We start from the raw sequence: 26,833 nt of genomic DNA, 5'->3' as shown, positions 1-26,833 counted from the left end.
ATCCAAAGCACATCCTGTCCTTAACTCATTCAAAGTGGATTCTGGAGTTGTGTAAGCAATGCTTGAAATAAGAAGGAAGAAACAGGATGGTGTGTGCATTTTTCCAACTGGGAAGTCCCTCTGTAAGACAGATTTAATCATGTGTGCTAGTAACTTTGAAACCCCCTTTGCAAAAAAATTAGGGTACCTCACTTAGTCCCATCTAGCTGTAGACATCAACTGAAATTTAAACTAACATTAAAAATGCACTAATAACCATATTTTATCTTGTTCCTATTTACAGTGGCATCTGAAATACAGGGATTAAGAGCAGTTGAAATTAAAAAGGTAACTTGGGATAGAGGAAACAATATAAACCCTGTTGACTCCAAAGGCATCTGCATATGTATTTTCCTGTTAGCTGCCTTACTATTTTATAGTACCATCTGATAAAATATGTATTATATGCAGTGGAAATAGCCCAATGCGGTCTTTGCTGAATTTCCTTGTTTGAAAAATCATTTTTGGTGTACTCTTTATTGCCACAAATGGTATCAACCCAGCCCCACGCAAAATAATGCCGGGTCTCTCTCACTTCTCATATTAGGATAAATTAGCCTTTGCCTTCAACAGAGATTTCCCATTCTCCTGAAACAGATTCCTCTGATAGCCACGCACAACAGAGAAAATAAAAGCAGATATAAGTGCTGAGCACACTTGTAGACACTTCATACCATCGTCATTTCATTTAATAGTCACTGCAGCCCTTTGTGAGAGGCACAGTAATCTCCATTTTGTCCGTGAAGATCTAGGGATTCATTGAAAGCAGTGGACTTGTTCCAGATCCCAGCGTTTGTAAGTGTGGGTTTCTGGCTTTGAACACGGGTCTCTCTGATTCCTTTTCACTTCATCAGCTTCCTTGATTTTCCTCATTCCCTGTAGCATGATTTTCATTTAGTTTTGATTTCTTTTACCTCCTGAACAGATGCTTATTTTTCTAAATCACATTAAGGACCTGTATCAAATAAAGTAATACAATTTTCTTGGGCATCATTTTCCACCCTCACATCTAGAAGATCAAAGTTAACTATAGAATATTGTGCCAAAGAGACCAAAATCCAATTAAAAATATCAGTTTGACCAAAATACTGTGTCTGTCCAATGGCAGGGACCCACTGACTCATTGGGGATCAGCATTGCTGGAGGAGTGGGCAGCCCACTTGGTGATGTTCCTATATTTATTGCAATGATGCACCCGAATGGAGTTGCAGCTCAGACCCAGAAACTCAGAGTAAGTTTTACTGATAGCCCTGGTAGCCCTAGCAAATCTGTCAAAAGGTTTTATAAACCCTTTGACTCTGGCCAACTGTTGCAGGCAGTTTGAGATGTCTGTCAACTTTTAAATCCGCTTACCCAGCCACATCAGGGCTTGCTTTGGGTGAAAGATGAAGAAAATTAAAAGAGAGGAGAATTTGTTGTTGTATACAGATTTTCAAGTAAATGAAATGGGATGATTTATAGTTATTTCTTAATATTTTTTACTTGTTTGAAACCCTGTGGAAGAAGTTAAAATAAAACAGAAGGTATTGCCAGAATGAAGTGAAATTTTTTCTTTACGTGTTTTGTTTTGGTTTAAATGCTGGTTTAACTTTATTAAATTGAAAATTGTCATTTATGTTGCATTTGTTTATCAGTTTTGCAAAAGTTTAGTGTAAACATGACTTACAATGTGAAACTATACAGAGCTTGATTCAAAATTGAGGGATTTTGCATATGTAGAGCACTATGATGGAATTTATGCTAACTGCCCAGTTCTGAAATAATGTGAATATTCCGTTAAAGTAACTCAATCTCTATAAAGTAAAATCTGTATGGCCTCATGCCTTAAAAATGGTCTCAAACCATAACCACTATTTAAATACTGTCTAAATCGGTAATGGTTCTATTTCCCTTTGCTATGTAAATTTATGACTGGCACTTAAAAACAGATTGTACGTGTAACACAGGGGTCAGAAAACTTTTCTGTAAGGGACGAGATGAATATTTTAGGCTTTGCAGGACATGCATGTGTGTCCCTGTTGCAACTATTCCAACTCTGCCTTGTGAAAGCAGCCAAATAATCATGTCTGTCCTCCAACCAGATTTCATTAACCTAAATAAACAGTGGGCCAGTCTTGGCCTGTCAGCCGTAGTTTGCCAACCCTTGACTTAGAGTCACAGCTAATGTGTATAATAATAATATCCAGAGAGATTCTGGTTCCCAAAAGATAGCAATATGGTATTCTTTTAATAGGAAGTAATGTCTTAACCAGGAGAAACAAAGAAAAGGGAAGCGTGATTCCCTGCCCATTGCACCAAAGATGATAGAACTCAGCCATTACTTGCAGCTTCTCTTTGTGGTCGCTGCTGCCTGGAATTGGACGTTTCCTTGGTTCTATTTCTATTGCTGATTAGTAGTATATATGTGGTGTGGAAGGTAGGGAAGGAAATCATCCCACTCTCCATGGCTGTTGTAGCAGATGGCTATTTCTCTCCCTCGCAGGTTGGGGATAGGATTGTCACTATCTGTGGCACATCCACTGAGGGGATGACTCACACCCAGGCAGTTAACTTTCTGAAAAATGCCTCTGGCTCCATTGAAATGCAGGTAAGATTTTTATCCCAACTCTTCTAATATGGGTAGCTTGAGGACACATGAGATTTAATGTTAAAGCTATAAAATGATTAAATCTCCTATTATTGTATTTACTGTTTCCCTTGAACATAAATGATTACTTTGAGAATTCCAAGAAAGTACATAGGAAACACATTCTGTCACATTTTATCCTGATGCATTTATCATTTCATACTTTATATCTTAGGGGGAAAATTCATGGTCTTGGCAGGAAATGATTAATTGCTGAAATTTTAAGTGGTGTGATTGAGTGACTTACATTCTAAAGATCTTTAGAAAACAATTGCATGTGAAACCATGTTTGAAAAGCATCAAAGAACTTGGTAGAATTGAATTAGTAGCATATCCTTAGTGTCAGTTGGAAGAGGCCTCTGGACCTTATGGAATTCCTGAATTTATGTTAACAGAAATGATTAAGTGGATGATAAAATACACATCTTATTCCCAGTGCTCTTTTTGAAGAAAAATTACGATGTCTTCCTAGCCACATGAGCGTGTGTTTTTTCTCTTTATATTTCTCCTGTGTACAGGTGGTTGCTGGAGGAGATGTGAGTGTGGTCACAGGTCATCAGCAGGAGCCTGCCAGTTCTAGTCTTTCTTTCACTGGGCTGACGTCAAGCAGTATATTTCACGATGATTTAGGGTGAGCTCATATACTATGGTTTGTATGTCCCTGTTACCCACGTAAAGGTGAAATGATGGAAGATGAGGTACAAAATATGAAAACCAAGTGTTTCTAAACTCTTTGATTATGGAATGGTAGGTAGATAGATAGACAAGCAGATATGCATGCATGCTACTACTCTTCCCATATTTTCATCTCTGAGTTTTTTGAGGGAACATTTTAGTCTTGGGGGTCAATCTATCCTTTTAAAAATTCCAACATTGCCTAATGATTTAATGAATCATACTTGTGATTAAAAAAAAAAATTCACAGTTACCCAAAAATTGAGTACACAAGAATTAGAATATAGAGAGAGGAGCATGTTGGAATTTTTACATAATTTGATGCAGCTTTTATATTTCTTACCATCTATTTTTGTCTCTGAGCTTGGGAATACTGATGTTTATGACTTATTCCATCATAGTCTTTGGCAGTTTAGCCTCTCACTTTAAATAAACTGGAAAAGGAAGGAGCTGCTTTATACAATGAGAGCTTGCCATGAATATGTTAGGTTAAGGGTAGTATACATGAGTAAGAGAATAGGGTGTTAAGTAGTCTTTCATTAGATTATGTAAATTTCAGATACATAGCACAGCACACACTGACAATTTAAGCATCCCCAAAATACCCGTGATGTACTCACTGTCGGTAACACAGAGAGTTATACTAGCTTTAGGTGGATGTCAGCTAACCCATAACTTACAGATTCATGGAGATACATATATATATGCCATATATGTATATATTTTTTTAAAGTCTAAAGACTCTTTTTTTTCTCCCCTTTACTGTAGACCTCCTCAGTGTAAGTCTATTGCACTAGACCGAGGACCAGATGGCTTGGGCTTCAGTATAGTAGGAGGATATGGCAGCCCTCACGGAGATTTACCCATTTATGTTAAAACAGTGTTCGCGAAGGTAAGCTTGCAAATTTTAACCACCCTCTTCCCCCCTAAGCATTCATTAATGGTGGTCAGCAGCGGGCTTATAAGTTTATGGCTTGAGGTAACGCCCAATGATTAACAGTTGATTATTTTCTTTTGGAAATCCCTACCGGAATAGGTCATTAGATATGTTTGTCCAATTTGAGGTTTAGTTATGTTTAAAGGAAAATAGGCTCAAATTGAAGTTCCATGGGTACTCTCGACAATATACATAAAACTATTAATGAACGTTAGTTAGACAGTCAGGCCTGATTGTTTTCCTTTGGAAACAAGTTGTATGTGATTGAACGTCTTTTGCAAATCGGACATTTTAAATATGTGTATGCTAAAGAGACCTGACATTTTTTTTCTTTGCATTTTTTGTTGTGAAATATAAAACAGGCACAGAAAAGTACATAAAATACATAAGGAGAATAACTAGTTAGTAGGGCATTTATTTTGCAAGTTTCATTTCATTGAATGGAATAGAAAAATAACTACTAAAAATATTAAGGAGTATCCAGCAGCTCTATCACCTACCACAGATCAGCTGTTTGCATTCAAGGGATTCAATAAAGAAAAGAAAACTGTTGGTATATAGTTATAATCATATAGCATCCTCTTCTTTGGTAAGAATATTTAGAATACAAATAAAGTTATTAACAACATTGGTGAAGCTATTAAAATAACTTAAACCCATATAATTATTGTTAATTTTTTGTTAAGACAATTTTTAGGAATGACAAAATTTCCTGCAGGAGAAAATTCAGATTCTCAAAATTTTACAGCACGGAGGAAACAAAATTATGTTAAACCCATTAAAAGATTTGGTACAGGGGCTTTAGATTAGTATTATAGTCCTTTAAAGTGCTTACTTAGGGAGGTTTCATTCTATTATTTTGAAAAAAAATTATTTTTCACCAATTTAAAGTGCTGTATCTATAGCTATAGCTATCTCTCTAGCTATAGGCTTAATTTATGAGATTTTTTTAAAGCCATTGGTATGTCCAAAAATACAAACAGCATTTGCCAGTAAATAGAAGAGTCATGCAGTCCTTTTTCTCAGCCTCGGAACAATTTATTTAAGGCATGCTAGTTAGAACATATTTTAAGAATTTCATCATTATGGATTCCTCATTAACTTTTCCATATTTTTAATCTTATATTTAATTGCATAATTGCCTACTATACTTATGCCTAAGATGAGGTTCTTTTCCAAACAGCAGTGTCTGTGTTTAGTCTTAATCATTTAGGGCCCATAAGGAATATGAAGACTGTCCACCCTTGGGAAGTAAAGAATCAAGCAGCTTAAGCCACCTTTTGAAAGACAAAGAAAGAATTAGAATTAGAGTTAGCACGACTTGTGCCTTATTCTGTCCTTGTCAGCATTACATGTGGGCTTTTGTGCTTCTGCAAACCTTTGGGTTTGGTGGCCCTCATGCCCTTGTCCTATAAAACTGCTTTTGTCCTGTAAAACTGCTAATCCTTTGTTTTCTTTCTGTAGGTCTTCTTTATAGGATAAAAAATCTTGGATTCTATGAAATCATTCCTATTAAGCATATTCCCAAATATTCTTTATTAATTTGAGTTCCTACCAACTGCTGTGCTGAACAGCCAAAAAGCCATCCAACTAATCTATTGACTGCTAAATTCTCTCTCAAATTGGAATCTCAGGGCTGAAGCCATTTAGGAGAAAGGCTTCCTTTGTGTCTGTTCATCATTGCTTAATGGCTTTGGAGCACCTGTGGAGCGCTGAGAGCAATGTGTGTGTACATGCAGAGCAATTCACATTCTTGTTTGGATCTTTTTCTGTTGTGTAACTGCAAGGCAGCATTTTTTGAGAAGTAAACAAGCCGCTTTATAATTGCAGGGAGCAGCCTCTGAAGATGGGCGTCTAAAGAGGGGTGATCAGATCATTGCTGTCAACGGGCAGAGTCTAGAAGGGGTAACACATGAAGAAGCCGTTTCCATCCTTAAGCGGACAAAAGGCACCGTCACTTTGATGGTTCTCTCCTGAATTAGCTGCCAGAATTGAGCCAACTCAACTTCTCACTTAACATCCCATGCTACAAAGAGAGTGGAACTGGTCCTGTGCACTCCTCCTGGGCTGTGTTCATCCGGCTCTTCAAAACTGTAGGAAAAAAATCGCATGTAAATTTGTTTTTCTCATATGGAAATGATTTTCTTACAACCTAGCATCACTTTCCCTTTCTCTTTGCATTTTGTGATGGAAACTCAAAGAGAAGGGCTCTTTGCGTAGATAAATCCAGTCTTTCTTCCTGAAGATATATGACATTTTATAATCACGTGGGCAGAAATTAATATGGGCTCAACTGGTTAGTAGAGAAAGGAAAAAAAATCATTCGAAAGCTAACCAAGGGGAAATGGTCTCATGAAATTAAGGTGAAAATTGAAAATATAAATTAAAGAAGAAAATCTCAAGTTTTATAAAAATGCATTCTGTTAATCCACCTTCTCTCCTCACTTCTAACTAAAAAAGAAAAGAAAAAAGTTGTACTGAAAATGTTTAAAAATACTTTCAGTATTTAAAAATGTTGACTATTATTAAAACATTGCAACTCCCAGCTCTAATACGCACATATATAGTTTTCTCCTAAAACGGGCTTCAAGATTGGGTAAATAACAACAGGAAGCAATGTTCCTAAGTTTGTAAAGAAACCACTTATTGCACATCTTGCTGTTCGTTTTCATTTTTGACCTATTATACAATATTTTCATATTTCTATAAGTGAAATGATGACGCTGCCCTGTATTGACTGCAGTTTCTCTAGAAAGCAGCCTTGCTAACCACGCAGGAGCATAGGAGGCTCTCTGAATTGTTAGTGATGGTTTTAAGGGATGCAACACTGAAACTGTGTCAGTGTGCTGTGCAGTTGGTTTTCAATTAGTATTAATCTTAATGACAGAGAAAAAGCAATGTGTTAGTAATTATTTTGGTTGTATGCCATTAGTAAATTGATAGAAAAATTAAGGGGATTAACATAAGTTCATTTCATTGCCTTATATTAACATCTTATAATACAATAGTTTAAGACTAAGGGAAACAGATGGAGCTGTTTATTGAGACAACTGGTGAGGAATTATCATGTGTTCATTCCCATTTTAGAGCGTGAAACTCCTACAGTAGAATATATAAAGTCACTTTAAATATTATCTATATTTGTAACAAAAGTAGTGTACAGATATTTTATTACAGCGCTTTTGTGTAAATGCGGAATTGAAGTGAATAAATAAGAAGTTTCATGGTGCACAAAAAAAAGCAGGCATTTTTATTTTGTTCTTTTTACTGGGGAAAAGCTTTATTATACTGTTCAAGATTTACAATTTAAAATTGGCTTTTATCATGTCTAACTGAACATATGGTGTCCATAGTTTTACAGTTAGAGAAACTCTGGACAACAACATTATGAAAAGCTCAAAGCTTTTTATGCCCAGAATTTTTACTAATGCTAAAAATGCACAGACTCCTCATGGAGCAGAGGAAGATAAACAGCATTAAAAAAAGAGAGGTGTTGTGCCTGTATGTGCTTTTCTGAAACGCTACGAGTGATGCAATATTATAAGTTGTTCTTTAGAGTAGTCAAGAGTTAAAGCATGTTCAGATAGAAGAAGTCATAATGAAAATTATTTGTAATAATGAACATGAAAAATCTGATTTGAACACTGAGCAAGGAATTGAGGAACCTTTGTTCTGCTAGTTCTTCCCCTAATTAGCTAATGAACATATGCATTCCCTCTGATTTATCTCATCTGTAAAATGATAGGTGATTTTATCTCAAAGCTTATATCAAGTTCTAAAATGTAAAAATTCTGTGATTCTTAGATATACGAAACGAATGACACAACTACACGTTGCATCAATTCGGAAGCTATTCTCCCCAACCAGCTATTGTAAACTGAGGTACTTGAGGTAACAAAACTCATTTTACTATCCCAGTGACACATCTAACCTCTTACTCACCAATTAATGGCCCTCTGTCATGAAGGCATGTCAAGATCCTCTCATGGTTGGCTGCTGGAAGCTGAGCCACCCACTTTTATGTTTTAACCAGCAAAGATTTTATGGAGGCCACTCTGTGGCACACCCTAGGAAGGCCAGTTAACCAGCCATATTGAAATTTGAGTAAATGTGTGAAGGCACTCCAGTGAGAGCACCCAGCTGGGTATCTGTACTAGCCTGTAGAGCATTGCCCCCAAGTTCATGTCTACTAAGAACCTCAGAATGCGACCTTATTTGGAAATAGGGTCTTTGTGGATGTAATCAGTTCGGTTAAAATGAGGTCATGCTGGATTACAGTGGACCCTAAATCCTTAAGAGAAGGCTATGTAGAGACACAGAGACAGAAGAAGAAGGCTGTGTAAAGATGGGGACCAAACAAACAAAAAACAAAACAGAGTACCTGGAACCACCAGAAGCTGAAGAGATGAGGAAGGTTTTTTCTGTGGAGTCTTCAGAGATAACTTGTCCCTGCTGACCTCTTGATTTCAGATATCTGGCCTCCAAGACTGTGAGAATAAATTTCTGTTGTTGTAAACCACCTTGTTTGTGGAACTTTGCTACGGAAGCCCTAGGACACACCAGTATAGTATCTTGGATGTTTTTATATCCTTAGCTACTATCACTGTGCCTGGCAAATAGGAGAGGCTCTATACATTTTTGTTCAGCATGTAAATGATTGAATTATATATAGGTTGTGATTAATTTCATGGTCTTAACCTTGTTTTAGTTAAGCTAGCTGCAGCCTTCATACTGAATGCAAAACAGGAAGCAGTGGGAATGCCACTTAAGAATGTAAAACGCTGGGGATAAGCTCCCCTCCTGAACTGCTACTAATTAACGAAGTCAAAGCATGTAGAAGTGAAGAAAGAGAGGGAAGGAATGAAGGAAGGAAGGAAAAGAAGATTGAGAGGGAAAGAATATCGATGCATCAACATTAGAGAGAGTGACAAAGGCTTATGCTTCCTATGTTATTCTTTCTTGGAAATGTAAGATTTCTCCGTGGAGAAGGAAGAAAGTGATCAAAGAGTTTGAAGACTTGAACGTTACAGTGTTAATTCCATGTGCAACTCAAGACCATGTACAACTCAAGATTGTGGCTTGCCCATAATAGGTTCAGAATATTTGTTTTTGTGATTAAATTACATTGGTGAATATTGCATATTTCTGGTGTTCTTTGTGACCCCTCCAGAATGATGATGATGGTGATGATGATGATGTATTTGATTTCAACACCTACTGATTTATAGCAGCAGATGTAGCAATGCGGTGTGGCAAGTCCGTAGAGCCCGTACGTCAGAACAGTGATGGAACTGGAAGCATAAAAGATTAAAATTCATGAAAGACAAGAAAAAGGAGCTTTTTATTTCCATTTTAAGAATCTTGATAAAGCTGATTTTGGTAGATTCGAAGAAACAAAGTAAGCTCTTCCCTGCTCTGAGGTATACCATGCCAAGCTGTCTTAGACCTGGTCATCTAGCTTATTGTCTGAGAATGCCAGAGATTTAGTGCCTGTCTTCAGATCTCCATCACGGTGAGTGGAGAAGTTGAAAAGATGCCTGCAGGGAGACAAGAATCAGTATGCTTTCTTGGGTCTAGGTGTGGGAATGTCGAAACTGTCATCACCTGCTTTCAGCAGCCCTGCTGTGTTGTTTCATGTCAGTGACAAGTATTCTGGAATGCATTTGATTTGTGCAAAGATGTTCCTCAACTTTGTCTACGAGGAATTCATGTTTAACTTTGACCTTTCCTAAAGGGAGCTATTTGTAAGGTGGGATTGGCCTCTGTTACCTCAGGAGGAAAAACACATGTTGGTGACAAGAACATTTCTAAATGAAGAGCATGGAAACTAGGCAAAGCAAATATGGTTACTTTGATTTTTGACATTGCAGCTTCTTTTTTCCTTCAAAATACAGGTACTCCATTTTATGTAAATTAGAAAAAATTGTATAATTTGTCTAAGAATTTTATTTATCATTCAAGTACTGAAAGTTCAATTGTAGGTCCTTCCAAGGAATTCTGTCAAGACAGAGGCAAATCTGTGGTAATGATCTCAGAATTCTCTCGCTGAAAATGTTTCTTGAAGTTTCAGAAAGTACTGCCATCAAAGAAGAACTGCTTTAGGCAGCTTCTGAGAGGGAGCTGTAACTTACTCATTTAATACTGGACATTTTTCAGAAAGCCGTGTCATTCGCTGATTCTTTGTGATCCTTTCTCCCTCCTTCCCCCATTCTCCTCCTCACATGTGGATTTTCAGAAATAAACAATTATCCTTGGAAAACCTACTTTTCCTCTTCTTTTCTTATTGATGTATTAGAAGCTGTGATTTTTTTCACCTGAGTCTCCCTTGAACTATTTGGCATTCAAGGTTCTACTCTCTGAATTTCATTTACCTAAAGGTCCTTTATTCCATTCAGTAAAACTTACAGGTTTACCTTGCTTTGGAAAATTAACTGAGATAACTGTATTTAAAGCATTAATACCATGCACATGATAAGCTATCAAGAAATGGTAAGAGGTATTGTAGTATTATATCCTGGAAGACATAGAGTAATGTAAATTCAGTAGCTTTCTTTAAATAGACTTCCATTTTCATTTTTGTATTACCATGTCTTTTTCTTCTGAAGTTGGATGCAAATCAACTTATACCAAAATTTCAGTTGTTTTGCATACAATCTTCATGCTGTTTCCCATATCCTCATATAACTCTACTATTAATTACTAAATATCTTTAGACTCCTGTTTAACTTAAATGTGCTTTAAAAAGGAGTTATATCTCACTACTTCAAGTGGAAAACCAATATAATTTGCCATAAATTTAGGGTAATTATGAGCAAAAGTGATGTTGTTGAATTCTATCAAAATACAGTTGCCTACCGAGGATCAGAACTTGAGGTCTGCTCTCTCTGTCAGAAAGGGAGAGTTGCAAATACTAGAATGGCGATAATGACGCAATAGAGACTCTCCTGGACTTAAAAGAACTGAAAGAAAATACCTTTTTCATGATATGATTTAGTATTTTCTAGTCTCTTATCAGTGAGCCCTACAAAAATGCTCTCACAGTATACCCTCTCGTTGGAAGAAACTATTACACCAAAATCGGAAAGGTTTTGTTTGTAGACTCCTTTTTTAAAAAGTAAAAGCAAGCCAGTCAATTCCTGTTTTAAGAGTATTCTGAGCTAATGAGGTTATTTAAGATTTTGTTTATAAGACTTTCACTAAAATCAGAATTGGGTCATCACCTCTAATGCTTTAGTTTTGGCAATCTGAGTTTGAAATAAAGGACAAATGACATAAATTAATGGAGTAAAATTAATGTTGTGGTAATATTAAGTAAAGCTAATGTCTCCTGCACCTGGAGGGTGATGCAGATGGCAGGCATGCGTAATTATGCACCCTGCTGCCTTTAAGTGTACAGATAAAAATCTCTCAACTGAGTATAAAATATGTTCATTCACTGGCTGCAGACACATTTGAGTAAGGCAACACAATACATAAGAAACATAGCCTAGCATACTTATTTTTTGAGGTAAACATGCAATTCTGTAAGTTAAATGATTAACTATTTACCTGATTTTTAAAATAAGTCATTATTAGAGTCATGGCCTTTCTGTGAATATTAAAATATGTGTCCGTCCCATTTAGGAAAAGATTTTTCTCAAGCCAGCAAGGGAGTATTTTAAGTTTACTTACTATGCATTAGTTAAGAAGAGAAATTTACTAATAGAATCCTAAATAAGTTGATTTGACTTCTTACTGTAGGTACAAATTAGATTGGCCAGTTATCACTCAGATATTTATCAACTTGTTCAATTCTTTAAGAAGTAGCTGCTCTGTAGCATTGACATATATACACTACCAAATGTAAAATAGCTAGTGGGAAACAGCCGCATAGCACGGGGAGATCAGCTCAGTGCTTTGTGACCACCTAGAGGGGTGGGATAGGAAGGGTGGGAGGGAGAGGCAAGAGGGAGGGGATATGGGGTATTTGTATACATACAGCTGATTCACTTTGTTGTAAAGCAGAAGCTTACATAACATTGTAAAGCAATTACACTCCAATAAAGATGTTAGAATGTTAACGTGAAAAATCCTAAAAAAAAAAAGTTACATGCACCCCAGTGTTCCAAAAAAAAAGGAGCTACTCTAGAAAAGATGTCAGTATAATAATTATGCATATAGATAATATATTTTACTACAGCTATTTCAGAGATGTCACTGAACTTTGTAAAACTTACTATGTATTTTCTTCATTTAAGGGATGTGAATTCTCATAACTTCATTTTGTTGCAGTTGGATACCTATGCAGTTAAAAGTACAACCAGCAACTTCCAGTTTTAGCTTCAGAATGATTTTTAAAATGCTTTTATGATATTTGTTATACACACCCATTATTTTTCTTATAATTAGGTATATATTTATAGCTTACATTTTAAAAATAAAAAGGACAAGTAAAATATTCTTTTTCAGGTACAGTTTTCATCAAAATAGGAGATCTGGTGCCAGGTGTTCATTTTATGATAGAGGATGCTGGCTCACTTTAAAGAAAAAAAAATTAAGGCTAGGAAGCATATGATTTTTTTCATCTTTTACTCTTTAATCTTAGGGTTAATAAATAAAGGAATTATACATTTTAAAATATACATTTATAATTTTTCTTGCCATTTGGATAACTAAAACTATGGGAATTAGGTTCAACCCATTCATCTGCATTTATTTGTAAGTACCTGACTATTAGTTCTTCTATTCAGTAGTTGAGTTTTTTTTTTCTAAAGCTTTTCCTTTCTGTACGTTACAGGTATTCATGTAATGAAGTCATCAATGTCTCAATACCTACTTTGACTGCCTTGAATGAATGTAAGTCAGAGCTGATAAATGTCTTAACACTGAAGGAGCTCTAGATTTCTCTGAAATGCAGTGTAAAGAGCATGGGCCTCTGGGTCTCAAGGCCCTGGGTTCATATCCTGGCTTGGTCCCTGACTGAAAGGCAGCTGATCTCTCTGAGCCTCTGCCTCCTTAACTGTAAAAAAGGAATAATAGCATCTTCCTCACAGCTCTTTTAGTGTCAAAAGAGATGAAGTGTCTGCATGTGGTGGCCCTTGGTAAATGATAGAAATATTGTTAATATTTCTAAAATCAGTGTAACTTCAGGGCTGCAATGATATCTCTAGTGGAATCGTGGGGGTCATCTGGAGCAGAGTGTGCTGTCACTACTGTTAATTTATATCCCAACTGTAAACATAAACTTGGGAAGTGTCCTCTTAGTTTCTCATTCTAGAAACATCCTCATAATTTCTGCTAGAACGGAAAGCAAAATCAAAAATGATTCCAGGAAAACTGAGAATGGCATAGTCTCCTTGGTTGGTGAAGCAAATGTGTCGCTCCTTAATATTTTAAATAAGATATTTTGGGGATGGGAGTTATTTAAACCTAGTGAGAGGTTTTATCATCAATCTGAGCCCCGTTGCTTGCATAAGAAGCCAAGTTTCTCGTTTTGAAAAGTAAATGGGAAGTTGTACAATATCCATCACTCTATAATCTCTCCTCCTCAGTCCTCTATGTTCAGTTAATTAGGATAAATAAATTTTATTTTCATCTTCCTTTTTAGGTACAGTCTCTTTTCAGAAGGGAGGGAATGAAGAAATGAGCTTGGTAGACTAAACAGTCTTCTAGAAGGAAGTTGGTGAGATCAGACTCTGTCAGATCCTCCTTTGTTCCACATTAGGTATTATTTCTCAAGGGATTGATACTAAATAAGTTGGGGAAATGTAAGGTGGAAATTGTATGCACTACTAGTAGTTAAATTTTTGTGTTTTTTCCCCCTAAGGATTTAAGGAAAGGCAATTAGCTTTTAAAGAGGACTTCTCCCAACTGATAATCACATTTGACTATAAAATAAGCTTCAAGTTCTTTGAAGACCTGGCTCTGACAGTTCATACTGTTAAAGATTTAGGTGAGGGTTGAGCGAATGGAAGCTTCTATATGGGATCCTGCAGCACGCTTTTCTTTGGGTGCGGTGAAGGGTGATGTTTTTCTGTACTGGAGAGCAGATGACTAGTACATGTAAGCCTAATTTCTAGGTTTGGACATTGGGTAAAGTAAACTTATAAAGCATTCTCAATCCCCACTTGTTAATAAAATAGTTTATGGGTATTTATAACATAAATCATACGTTTCAATTACCTGAATATTGGAAGCCAGTGAAGAGTCAAGAATCACCTTAAACCTTTATAAAGCATTGAGATCCCAAAGAATATATGTGTCTGTAACCACCTGTGCAGAAGTGATCATTTGCAGGTAGATGAGCTCCTGTGAAAGCTGGGATGGGAAGTCCTAAAGTGTGAAAAGCTTTGGTAAGTTTTCCTTTATGACCATGGATCATATATTTTTTTTTTGATACTTGCTTTGGTGTTCCTACTTAGAAAACTTATCTGTTTTTCAACTTTCAAGTGAAAACAAGAAACAGTTATTAAAATACCTTAACTTTCTATATGGGGATTCTGAATACAAGAGAGAATAGAAATTTAGTTACTAAAGAATTTGAATGGGACTGTGGAAAATGTTCCCTACTTGAAGGAGAAAAAATGGGATTAGAGCCATAAATTCCTTTACTAAGGCCAGATACTTAGTTTTGCCAAATATATTTCTTAATGGAGATAATATCTTCCATCTAGGTTTTTTAAAGTTGAGATACGTAATGGATATGAAAGTTTTTAAAGTTTCAAATCATAGATCATTGTTATTGTATATTAGCTAAACCACACATTTATGGATTTTTTTGACTAAAAGTTCTCAAATTGACCAATACTGTCTAAATATATATTCTGTCATTTTCCTGTTACATAATTCTAGAAATGAAATATCCCTACTCCTCCTACAATGCTTTATTAATGAATGACATATATACCACTCTTTTCCAAAAGTGTGAGGTGGTGTATGTTTTTTAGATTTTGTGTTACGTAATTTTTTAAAAATATTAACGATAAATCCATTAAAGAACAAACCCAACGCTCATTCCCAAGCATGATCTTTCCACCCTTTTTATTATTACTGTGTCTTGGACATACCCATTTTATAGCAGATAGTTGTACCGTGTTGCTTTATTTTGTGTACCTTATGGGCTCTGTTATTCTACTGAAAATAATGTTAGCTCAGGAGTTTTGCTCAACAGTGTGGAGAGGGGTGAGGGAGAGAAAGAAGGAAGGGAGGAAGAAGGAAAAAAAGTTAGTTTAGAGAAAGGGAGAAGATCATTAGCCCCAAGCCTATTCTGATAAGATTTCTACTATTGGATGTGAAAGTTGAATATAGACTTCTTCAGAGTCAATGGAAAACAAAAGGGCAGGGTTAATTATAATTATACTTCAGAGACAAAAAGCGGAATTTACAAAATCTCACATATTGCATATAAATACTGAGACCTTCGTAAGTGTTCAGTAACTGTGAATAAATGAATGATAGAATCATTTTGGGATAGACTTGGACAGATCAAGGTAAAAGAAACCAAAAATAATGCCAGTGGGGCCTATGCTAGTTTGCATTTTCTGTAACTTTTGTCTCTTCCTTCTTTTCAAAGTTCCTTCTTTTCAAACTTTAACTTTGAGAAGAGGAGACTAAGAGAATGGTGGTAAGTCATGGATATTTTTCACTTTCTGAGGAGGTAGGAAAAGTGTACAAGGTCTCAAGGGGTTGAAGGGCGAAGGCAGCTGCTGTTTGTTTCTGCGGACATCCCCGAAACTTAGGGCCAGTGGATGGTTTCCATGGGAACGCTTGGTATCTAGGTAGATGCTGGCAGAATGGTTTTAACCTTTCTGGAATGTAATTGAAGAAAGGTTACTTCTTCTTACTCAGTTGAAGTTACTCCCCAAGATAGTCTTTATTATAAAAAAGAAAATATGTATCTTATTTAATCAAACCCACTTTCCACAACATATCAAATTGAGTGCAGCGTCTACTGGACAAACAATAAATCTTCATAAATATTAGTACTAAGGCCTTGTTTATCTCCTTGACTTCTACCTTAGGTAATACTAATGATAATGAGAATAGTCCATTCCAATGGTACCACTTGATATCATGGAAAGAAAAGAATATTTCCTCCGCCCTTTAGTCTGGAGTCCTCTGAGAAGCATCATTACAGGTGGCATGATGGAGAAGTGAAGTAAAGCTCTAATCTAGATATTTCAGTTTCTCTAGTGTAGATTTGGCTTGAAGTATAATCACAATCAAGTATTAACAGAAAACTGAACATACAGAACTTTGGATTTTATTTTTGATAAATAAGAGTTGATAACCAGAGAACTTCTTGGTCCAGGAAATATTTTTTCACCTGTATTCTGCAGGAACTCTTTAGAAAGTGAATGTTTCCTAGAAACAGATGATTGATTAGAGGCTCAGTGACTGTAGGGACATCCTCTGTAGGATCTTCCCTAAGCTTCCCTTCTCCCTTCACCAAACAACCCTCTCCCTTTAGTGAAAGTGTTTGTGTCCCATTGGAGCAGTTCCCTTGCAATACCATCATTGTTTCTATCCTGGTGATTCTTTTCACTGTTGTTTACCACTGTAGAAAGATGATTTGTTGCCTCTCTTAGAGAAATAGATAAGAGCTAAATTCCTAGAAATGAAATGGTGTGTGGTCTTTGCCTTGGATTGGAAAAGTGGGAAGGGGCAGTGATGGCAAGCATTTCCTCAAGAAGCGTCATAATCTTAAAGACTCTGCTTAGTAAGAACTCATTGCTAAGGTCAGCTGAGAGCGAAAGGGCAATCTGACTGCAACCGTCAGGGGAAGACCCCACTTCCAGCCCGTTGTTTACTGCAAAGACTGAAGGACCACAGCTCATTCTCAGAATTGCTGTAACATTTTATCTAGAAGAAGTGCTTGCAACACCTTCTTCACAAATGAAGAAAACGAAGTTTGGTGGAGTTAAGTGATTGGACAGTTTCATAAAGCCTCATTGTCTTCACCGAAACCCATAGTGAAATGTGCCATCCCAGGTGACTCAGCCTTCTCTGTCCTTAGCGTGTTTGTCAACTGCTCAATCTCTCTTACTTTCTCGTGTGCCCTCTCCAAATTCCCAGTACATATTACATGGAAGACTTGAAATCGAAAGCTGATTTTCATTAACAACGTGATCAGTGGGTGAACTATAATTTATACGTAACCCAAACATAAATGGGCTGTATTCAAAGAAGCACAGACTGGCAACCAAAATATATAACTGAAAGGAGTCTAAGTATTTATTTCATTTATGAAACCTTAGGTTTTTTTTTGCGGTACACAGGGCTCTCACTGTTGTGGCCTCTCCCGTTGCGGAGCACAGGCTCCGGACGCGCAGGCTTAGCGGCCATGGCTCACGGGCCCAGCCACTCCGCAGCATGTGGGATCTTCCCGGACTGGGGCACGAACCCGTGTCCCCTGCATCGGCAGGCGGACTCTCAACCACTGCGCCACCAGGGAAGCCTGAAACCTTAGTTTTGACGCTCATTAAACCTTCTTAAAAATCTTTTGATTGATCTTTCTCTTATCCTAATCTTTTACTCTCACAGAAGGGATTAAAAATTACATCCCCTGCCCTGCTCATTTCCCAAGTCCTTTCCTCGTCTTCAGGCTGGAATGGCCCCTTGTGCCTGACAGGCACAGCAGGTTGACCAACAGGACTGCTGGCTAACCCAGAAACTCCATATACGCCTTGACTGTCATGGAGGGAAGCACAGAGTAGCCCATAGGAAATAGATTTAATCTTTAACTCTGACCACTTTTTTTGGCAAAATCATCCCATTACCTGGTTTCAACATGTACATAAATGATAGCAAGCAAAAAAAAAAAGAAAAAAGGAAAAAAAGAAATCTGTCATCTGTCTGCTTGGGAGAATGTGTAGGGAAGGCGAGGTGGGCATATGTGATATAGAGTGATGCACAAACATGTAACAGGACTGTATCTGGAACTGTGAAAATATGCGTTTTCCATGCATTGCATAGCTCTCACTCCACCCCCTCTGCTCCCCACCTATCTTTTTCTCTTTCTGTCTCCTAAAAAAAGCCTTTCTTCCCTCCCCAGCCACAGTATAATACAGGCACACTCTCAAAGTAGCTGCTGGCCAAAATATTGGAGGAAAAAGTTTAGGTTCTTAATGCACAGTGTTTTCATTCTCCAAAACTATATCAAATATGGCTGGTGAGGGAGAAGGAATGAGGAATAAAAGGAATGAAAGGGCTTAAAGTGGGAGGAGGACAAAGAATCATCCAGTGTAAGGACCCAGAAGCTGAGGGGAAGGGCACTCAGTGCCCTGTTAACCTTGAGTGATGACCCCCAGTTGACAGTTGCTTGAATCCACCAGCAGTGCCTTGACTGTGTCCCCTTCCCCACACCTCGCCTGTGGACAACCCACTATCTGACAAAAGTAGACACTCCAAGTCATCCAACTGAAGGAGGGGGCGTTGGATGACTTGGGTAGGTTTGATGACATGGAGGAAACATCTCACTCCCTGGTTAGGGGAGTGCATTTCATTGTCAGTTAACAAAGTCTATAGTAGTGAGGGCAGCAGGGACCATGGCACTTCTGTTTCCCACATGCAAACATTTAAGTCCCCATACAGAGGATGTCTCTAACTGCTGAATGGCTAGTGTTTCAAAAATTTTGTGGGAGGGGAATAGTTGGAGATGAAGAGGATAGTGGTTGAGAATAGAACTTGGAACATGTTTAACCACTTCTCTAGCCTGTGGTTAGCCTGGACACAGACTGGTTTATTAAGGGGAAAAACTTCCCTTACTTGAACTGCAAAGGCAGTTGAGCAGTGCTCTCCTCCCCAGGTCAGTGCTATGTGATCACTGTCAGGGCTCTAGCCCTGTTTTTCAGGGTGTGTGCTGAGCAGAGACAGGGAGGGAAAGAGTGTATTCTCATTCTGCAGTCAGCAGGTCAGAGTGGTTATTTTGCCTCCCAGCTTGACCTTGACTCAAAGCACCACTTCATGTTTCCTCACTCTTTTACTGAGACCTTTTATTCTTTGTCCGTGGTCTAGATTGTCTACTGATGTTGTATTCTGTTAAAATTTTAAATAATTGACATAGAAAAACTAGTGTTTGGGATGTGCTGAGTACTGGCGTTCTAGGAAAACTGGACTTCACTAGAGAAGGAGGATGAGTCAAACACTTTTGTGGAGATTTCGAAGAAAACCATTGGGTGTGTTCAAGAACTCTAGAAGTGAAAAGAACTGGTTCTTTGTGAGTTCTGATTTTACTTTCAAATGTAAGGCTCCTATTTTCTTTGATCCATTTGTGTCACTAACATTACTCTTTTGGACTGGTTGTTCAGTCGTGCCACTCTGCCTAAACATGTCTTAGGCTTCCCACTGTGTAGAAAAAATAAGTCCATACGTTGCTTAGTATTTGAGTCATCTAGCACTTGGCCCCAAATTTTCCTGTCTAATTCACCAGTTCTGTTCTGAAGAAGCTCTAGTCCTGTCATTCTGTTTATAATTTTCCAAACCTGGTTGGTACATATTGGCCTCCATGATTCTATTTACACTTAACCTTTTTCTTTCTTTTAAAATTTATTTATTTAATTAATTAATTTTTTGCTGTGTTGGGTCTTTGTTGCTGTGCGTGGGCTTTCTCTAGTTGCGGCGAGCGGGGGCTACTCTTCATTACGGTGAGCAGGCTTCTCACTGCGGTGGCTTCTCTTGGTGCAGAGCACGGGCTCTAGGCACGCGGGCTCTAGAGCACAGGCTCAGTAGTTGTGGCACATGGGCTTAGTTGCTCCATGGCACGTGGGATCTTCCCGGACCAGGGCTTGAGCCCGTGCCCCCTGCATTGGCAGGCGGATTCTTAACCACTAAACCACCAGCGAAGTCCCACTTAACTTTTTCTGAAATTATGTTTTCCTTAACCCGTCCCTGGGTTATTCACCCTTCAAGACCCAGCTCAAATCATTTATTCTTCATAAAGTTTTCTCTTCAATGAGTTGGTGTGTGTTCTTCTCATGGCAGGTACTTGGAACACTGATTATTATTAATCAGAACTCGTGTTTCTTCTTCTTATATTCATAAAATTTCATCTCTGGCATAGCATTTTTCAAGTGTCACATATTACTTTAAAAAAATCTTCTATGGTCTGAAAATAAATTATTGGAACATTGGTTATACTCAGTTAAAGCAAGTTGTTTTATGTCAGACTTCTCAGAATGTCAAATATAGCAGTATATTGTAAATCTTCACGGAGTGTGGGATACCATTTTCCAAACCAAACTGACCAAAAATATCTGGTCAGACTCGAGTTCCAAGTAATACATTTTAAGGAAGCACACCTCTACCACACTAGTCTTTGATCTGTTAAAGTCATTTGGCTATAATATAATCTCTTCCCCGATAGATTTTGAGCTTCTGGCTATATTGGGTCTCACTCAGCTTTTTACCCCCATAAAATATGACATATGTCACATAGCATGCCATAATACATTTCCTTTTTTTTTTTTTTTCCGCTGTACGCAGGCCTCCCAATGCCGTGGCCTCTTCCGTTGTGGAGCACAGGCTCCGGACGCGCAGGCTCAGCGGCCATGGCTCACGGGCCCAGCCGCTCCGTGGCATGTGGGATCTTCCCGGACCGGGGCATGAACCCGTGTCCCCTGCATCAGCAGGCGGACTCTCAACCACTGCGCCACCAGGGAAGCCCAAAACATTTCCTTTTTAAGAGAGAAATATTTTTTTTTCCTAAAGGAACCAGAAAGGAGTTGAAAGCAAGGAAGGTAGAGAGACTGTGTTTATTATTTTTAAGGAATTAAATGAGTTGTGAGTGGTAAAAAGGAAACCCTCTGTGCATTGTCCAACATGCAGAGAACATGGAACTGGAGAGGGAAGTACTGGGTCAGCTTTTGACATACCCACGAAGTTGCAACAAAGTAATTTAGCTCATATGGGAAGATTAGGTTGTAGAGTACAAGCCAGTCCTTTAATATTCAAATATGTTTCCAAGCTGGCTGTTCTTCCTTGGTAAGTTCTTGTGCATGGGTATATTTTAGTATTCCAATTATCTACCATCTCTCCAGCTTGTTAAATTTGACCAAAACCTTGATCACGTATTATGGGCCTGGCATAGGATCATTCCAAAGCCAATACTAAATAAGAGCCCTGAAAATTCTTGACTTTACATAAGATGAAAAAATTTAAATTGTGAAAGAATCTAATCTAATTCACTCATATTATAGAGGAGCCATCTTCAAAGTTACCAACAATCTGTGGTAAAAGCGGGACTGAAACTCAGGTTTCCTGACAGTGAGTGACTCTTTTCATTGAACACAAGTATTTAAAAGTGATTTGAATTCTTCTTTAAAAAAAATTCAATACTTAAATAACTTATAATAATAGTATCTTCCCATATTAACTTGATTGAGGGAAATTAGACAAGCATTAATCTTGTATGTTTGAAGTTGGAGCAAAGGAGATGAATGAATAATGGCTGATTATTATCATTAACTTATTGAGCTGTACTCTCAAAAGTTCAGACATGAAACCATGAGGCTTCATAGTCATCAATAGATATAGAAATCTCTAGCAGGACTCTACCTGAAAGATCATTCAGATTCAACTCTGTGTTTGACAGAGGAGGAAGCTGCAGATAAGCAACTTTTTCAGCAGGTATTAAAGTTCACTGTTTCTCAGATTGTATCTGTGAGTTGGAGTTAATTTATTTTCATCTGCCTTCCCCATGGAAATATAAGGCAAATCCCCATCAGTTTATTATCATTCCAGCTACTAAGTCTCGGGACATTTACATAAAAACAAAACTAAACAAAATTATATTTTGATTATTATTGTGGTTACTATTGAGACAAGTTCCCCGCATAAGCTTGTTTAAATGTTTATGTTTGTATGATAGTGATGGCAATATTAGGTTTAAGACAAAGCCGTTTTGTGATAAATTAATATTTTGAGAAGTTTAAAAAGCATTTCTGCATGTATAGTAAATTGTAATCATATGTGATTATAAAGCTCATTCAATAAGTGGAAATGCATTACAAATTGATAGGTTTAGGTTAGCAGTGAACACTGTTAAGATGTTTTAATGTAAGTTTTTGAAAATACAAGTCCCATTTAAAGGGAAAATTTAAGGGTAAATACATTAAGAATTGGCCTACAACTTTTTAGAGATACAATAAATAAATGTAGATGAACTAACCTTACACCCACATTAAAATACGAGGTTCACCCCACGAGCTTCAGCTATTTCGGTTTCAGCAACCATTGCTGGTTCATGTATGTATATACAGTGCAACAGTGACACCACTGGGCCAGACTTATCTTACTTCTTGAGCTTCAAAGTGTTAACAAAAAAAAAAAAAAAAAGATTTTTATGAGAAATGGAATCAATTGGGTAAAATGTGTGTATTGGTTATGAAACTAGGCTATTGAATTTGGGGGATACGGTGGTCGACTTTCCACCAGTGCCTTTATAGTGCTGACTCTGTTGGGTATGCTTCTTCAGTGACTGAAAAAATAAAGGACCAGATGATAACTATGACTGATTAAGTAAAATGAGGCTGTTCCTGATACTCCAAGAAATATTGTCAGTTGGTTAAAGACCTTTACATTTAGTTTAAATTTTCAAAGAGAAAATAAACCCACTTAGAGGAAAAAGGAAACCCATGGAAGTTTAATTTTTTTCTAGAGTCCAACCACTAGAGGGCAGGAGAGTCCATGCTACTTCGGCTTTGTTCTACATTACCCGCCCCCGCCCCTACTCTACTCTGTCTTCAGGCCATCCTTCTCTTCCTGAGTAGATAAATGCGTTCTTCAGAAAAGGGGCTGTTTCTTATTTCTAAAATACTGGAGCATTACATTTTCTAGAAACATACCCAAGATAAAACGCTGTACAAGTAAAATGTGAGATAACATCTTTTTCCAAGTGTAAGGGTGTGATTATATTCTTTTGTTTATATTAAAATCAGCTCTTTTTTTGAAGTAAATGCTTGGAGCAAAAAAGGGGGTATATCCACAGGATTTTCTGTAGCTATTGAAAAAATTAATACCAAGTACTAAATCAATTAATTCTTAAGTCAATTCTTAAGAAATCTTCCATTCCTGAAAATCTAACTTAAAGTGAGAAAATATAAAAGTGATAAAGCCAAGCCCTTTGTGTTCTTAAGAAGAAACTCTGTATGAAGAACATAAAATAATAGACACATGAAATACTCGAAACTTAGAAGCCTAGATTTTCATTGATGTTATCATTGCATATAGTTGCTAGGATTTGGGAGAGAAAAGTGGCCTTTTCAAAAATTTTTTTTTCAGTTTCCTTTATCTTTCTCTCTTCTAACAAAAGCTTTTATTTCTGGTAAAGTGAAAGATTTGGTTGAAATTTTTCTTCGACTAAAGTTGAAACCGATTGTGTGAGTGTTTATTTTGTGTTTTATCCAGTAAAGAAAGATTATGTTGTAATACATCACTGACAAAAGTAAAATCATTTTTCTGGTTTCTGCTTCCAGCTCTATAAGTGATCGTCACTGCAGTCTTTAACACTTTGTGCATAAAATTTTCTGTGCAGGTAAATTTAGCTGGGATCTTTGGCATTGGAATACTTAGAATTAAATTTTTCTATAAACATACTTACAGAACTGGTAATTTTACTTGCTGAAGAATGGAATCCTATAGAGGAATATTTTAAAGAAATATGAGCTTTCTTGAGAAAACTTGATTATATTTGGTTAGACCTTCACCTATACCTTTTGTGTGTGTGTGTGTGTGTGACCTATACTTTTGAATAACTATTTATTCTCCCAAACAGTGCTGGGCATAGAACAGATACTCAATTTGTTCAGTGAAAATTAGCATCTATTGGTTGTGTCCAAATTCCACACATGATGCTGGGAACTCTTAGCCCTTCCTTATGGGAGTTAAAAGTTTCTAGAGTAATAAATATTCAATATTGCTAACTCTGAGGTAGGTTAATTTTGGCACTTGTATTTGTTGATTTTTGTTAGTTTCCCACTCTCCTCACAGAAGTGTTCCATGACACGTACTTTTTTCCAGGTGAGGTGAACTGAATTATTTTGGCAGGGCACTTTTAAACGAACTTTGAGATTATTGCAAGCAGACTGCAGTGTCTCAAAGACAAGTGTTGTCAATTACTGGCCTAAGTGATGAATTTTCTCCAAATTCCCTGCATGTTGTTCCCAGGATTTTTTTTTTTTTTTTTTTTTTTTTTTTGTTAACTCCCATACCTAGTTTTGGTACTCTGCCCCTCCTGCACAAATTCACTTTGGAAATTTGCAAAGGATTAAATTTTGGATGTGGCCTAGGGCTTGACAAGCAACTTCCTGGAAAAGCTTTGCAATAAGAGCTTTGCAATAAGAGTCTTGTAGACAAAACTCGTCCTGGCTCATTTTAAGTTTCTCCTTGGTGTGTAAGTCTGCTATTACTCATGCAGTGGTTCAGTTTACACTGGCCCTTCTTAGGGAACTATAAGGACATGATCTTAAGGAGACAGTGCACACATTTCAAAACAATCCAGTCATAATATTTTAAAAAGAGATTCCTTGGGAGGCAGCCACCATAGATTCTGACCCTTCTTTCTTAAAAAAATCCAGTTAACCTCAAATATGTTACTTTGATATCCTTAGAGCAGAAGAGAAATCCACAGACCCTAAAGCAGAACATTGGTATTTCAGGTATGAAGAGACTTTTCCAGAAATGGAAACCAGTCAGAACTCCTGTTTATCTCATGAAATTGCCCAATTTGAACAGGATATTTTTATTTGGCAACTTTTACTGAGGAAGGTTCTTTTGAGGTGGGAAGGGGTCCTTTTCTTCTTCTCTATGGATTAGATTACACTTAAATGAGATGCTTGATCAGGTTCAGCTGGAAAGAGGATGACCTTGGTTAACCCACTGTTTAATCCAGTTCAACTAACATTCGAACCTAGGCTACTTTGCCAAGATTTCCTCGGTTGGATTTGAGAGCCAGCCTGCCTTGGAGAGTAACAGTCGGTTAATCCTATTCTAGGATGGTAGTTCCGTCATCCTCTGGTATCGGCAGCATTATTTCTGAGTGGCCTTCAACTTGTTAGCTTTTTATATCAGACTCTGATTTCCTATCCAGCCATTATTTACTCAGGGCTTACGATGACTGATTCCCTCATTACATTATAAAGTTGAATACTTAAAACACTCATGTGATGGGAACAGTGATCTTCCCCATTTTGCAGATAAGGACAATAATTGATCTGTCTGAACTTTATCAGTCTAAGGTCACACATATTAAAGGGGACAGAGTGAGAATCAAATCCGTATCTTTTGACTTCGTATCCACTCTTACTTTTACCACAACTGTAGCTTGTAGTTCCATCCCAAGGAGGGAAAACGGTATAAACTGGACTAAATCAGGTTTTGAAACCACAAGCCAAGTTAAGTCATTGCTATTAATGGAAACAATTGCATGAACCCCCATAGCCTTCTTGCACCTACAGACTCTACCCTGCCCTCAACTACATCATTACAGCTTGGAATGCAGATGTTCTGCTAAAGACTTTAAACAGGAAGGTTGCACCACGATTCATGCCTAATAAGTGCCAGTGATACTGCAGCTATTTTATAGAGCAGCAAAACAAGTTTCAGCAACCCAGATCTTTATCTGCTTCAGCGGAAAAGACTAGTTACATTTTAATCTCAGTTATATAAATGATTGTTATGAAAACAAGCTGGTACATCTCTAGAAGGTTTTTTTTTTTTTTAACTCTTCCTTTGATGCCCATTAGTTCTTTTTTTTTTTTGAAGTAAAGGACGAATTAAACTATCAGTACATTAAGTATAGAAAATGAGGTAGATCTCACTATTGAATGGGTATTCTGGTCAGGATGTTTCATGGAGTTGAGACACACTGTAGCCGAAATCACCTCTAGTAAGGCATAATTTATGTTCAATGAAATGTACCAGATTTAACTGTAGATCTTAATATGCTTTGATAAATCTATGTGCCCGTCATTTCCAATATCCCCAGAAGTTCAGCTGTGTCCCTTTTCAATCAGATTCCGCTTCCCCCAGTTACCACATCTCGTCACAGGTAACCACTGACCTATCTGCTTTCTGTAACTACCGAATAGTTATTCTTCATTAGAATTGCATATGAATAAAATCACATTGTCTATATTCTCTTTGTATTGGCTTCTTTTGCTCAGACTGTTTGTGAGATCTATGTTGTATGTTTTAGTAGTTCATTTCTGGGTAGTATTGCATTGTTGGGTTGTCCAGTTTGCTTATTCATACCACTACAATAGACATTTGTTTCAAGTTTTCAACTGTTATAAAGATACTAAGAAGATTCCTGAAAAATATTTTGTGTACATATAACACTTTTATTTCTGTTGGGTAAAAGCTATAATTAGAATTGCTGGGTCATAAGGGAAATATACACACACACATGAACTTTATAAGAAACTTCTAAACTGTACCACTTTGTATTCCCTCCATCAAAGTACAAGAGTTGCAGTTTCTTGATATTCTCACCAGCACTTGGTATGATCAGTCTTTTTAGTTGGAGTCATTCAGATGGCATCTGGTGGTGTTATACTGTGGTTTTAATTTACATTTACCTA

The 26,833-nt window shown here is 37.2% G+C and overlaps 1 protein-coding gene and 1 long non-coding RNA gene across 8 annotated transcripts in view; both read left to right on the top strand.

The window, feature by feature from the left end:
- MPDZ (multiple PDZ domain crumbs cell polarity complex component) overlaps positions 1 to 9,417 on the top strand; it is a 166,856-nt gene extending 157,439 nt beyond the window's left edge. For 5 of the 7 annotated variants that reach the window (XM_027105869.1, XM_027105867.1, XM_027105865.1 and 2 more), the window contains 6 exons: positions 284 to 327; positions 1,148 to 1,270; positions 2,522 to 2,626; positions 3,184 to 3,296; positions 4,109 to 4,232; positions 6,108 to 9,417. In XM_027105869.1, the coding sequence (XP_026961670.1) occupies positions 284 to 327; positions 1,148 to 1,270; positions 2,522 to 2,626; positions 3,184 to 3,296; positions 4,109 to 4,232; positions 6,108 to 6,254 (656 nt within the window). In that variant the 3' untranslated portion in view covers positions 6,255 to 9,417. The remainder of the gene's footprint in view (positions 1 to 283; positions 328 to 1,147; positions 1,271 to 2,521; positions 2,627 to 3,183; positions 3,297 to 4,108; positions 4,233 to 6,107) is intronic. The other 2 variants (XM_027105862.1, XM_027105866.1) reach the window with 2 other exon arrangements.
- Positions 9,418 to 13,052: 3,635 nt separating this feature from the next.
- LOC113620250 (uncharacterized) lies at positions 13,053 to 14,782 on the top strand. Its single transcript, XR_003432703.1, has 2 exons — positions 13,053 to 13,112; positions 13,864 to 14,782. It is a non-coding gene; the product is annotated as an uncharacterized LOC113620250 (long non-coding RNA).
- Positions 14,783 to 26,833: the final 12,051 nt, after the last annotated feature.

This window comes from Aethalodelphis obliquidens, unplaced genomic scaffold (assembly GCF_003676395.1).
Source record: "Aethalodelphis obliquidens isolate GAN/ISIS:26980383/991018 unplaced genomic scaffold, ASM367639v1 scaffold7, whole genome shotgun sequence".
NCBI classification, from domain to species: domain Eukaryota; kingdom Metazoa; phylum Chordata; class Mammalia; order Artiodactyla; family Delphinidae; genus Aethalodelphis; species Aethalodelphis obliquidens.
This window is presented reverse-complemented; position numbering and strand designations above follow the sequence as displayed.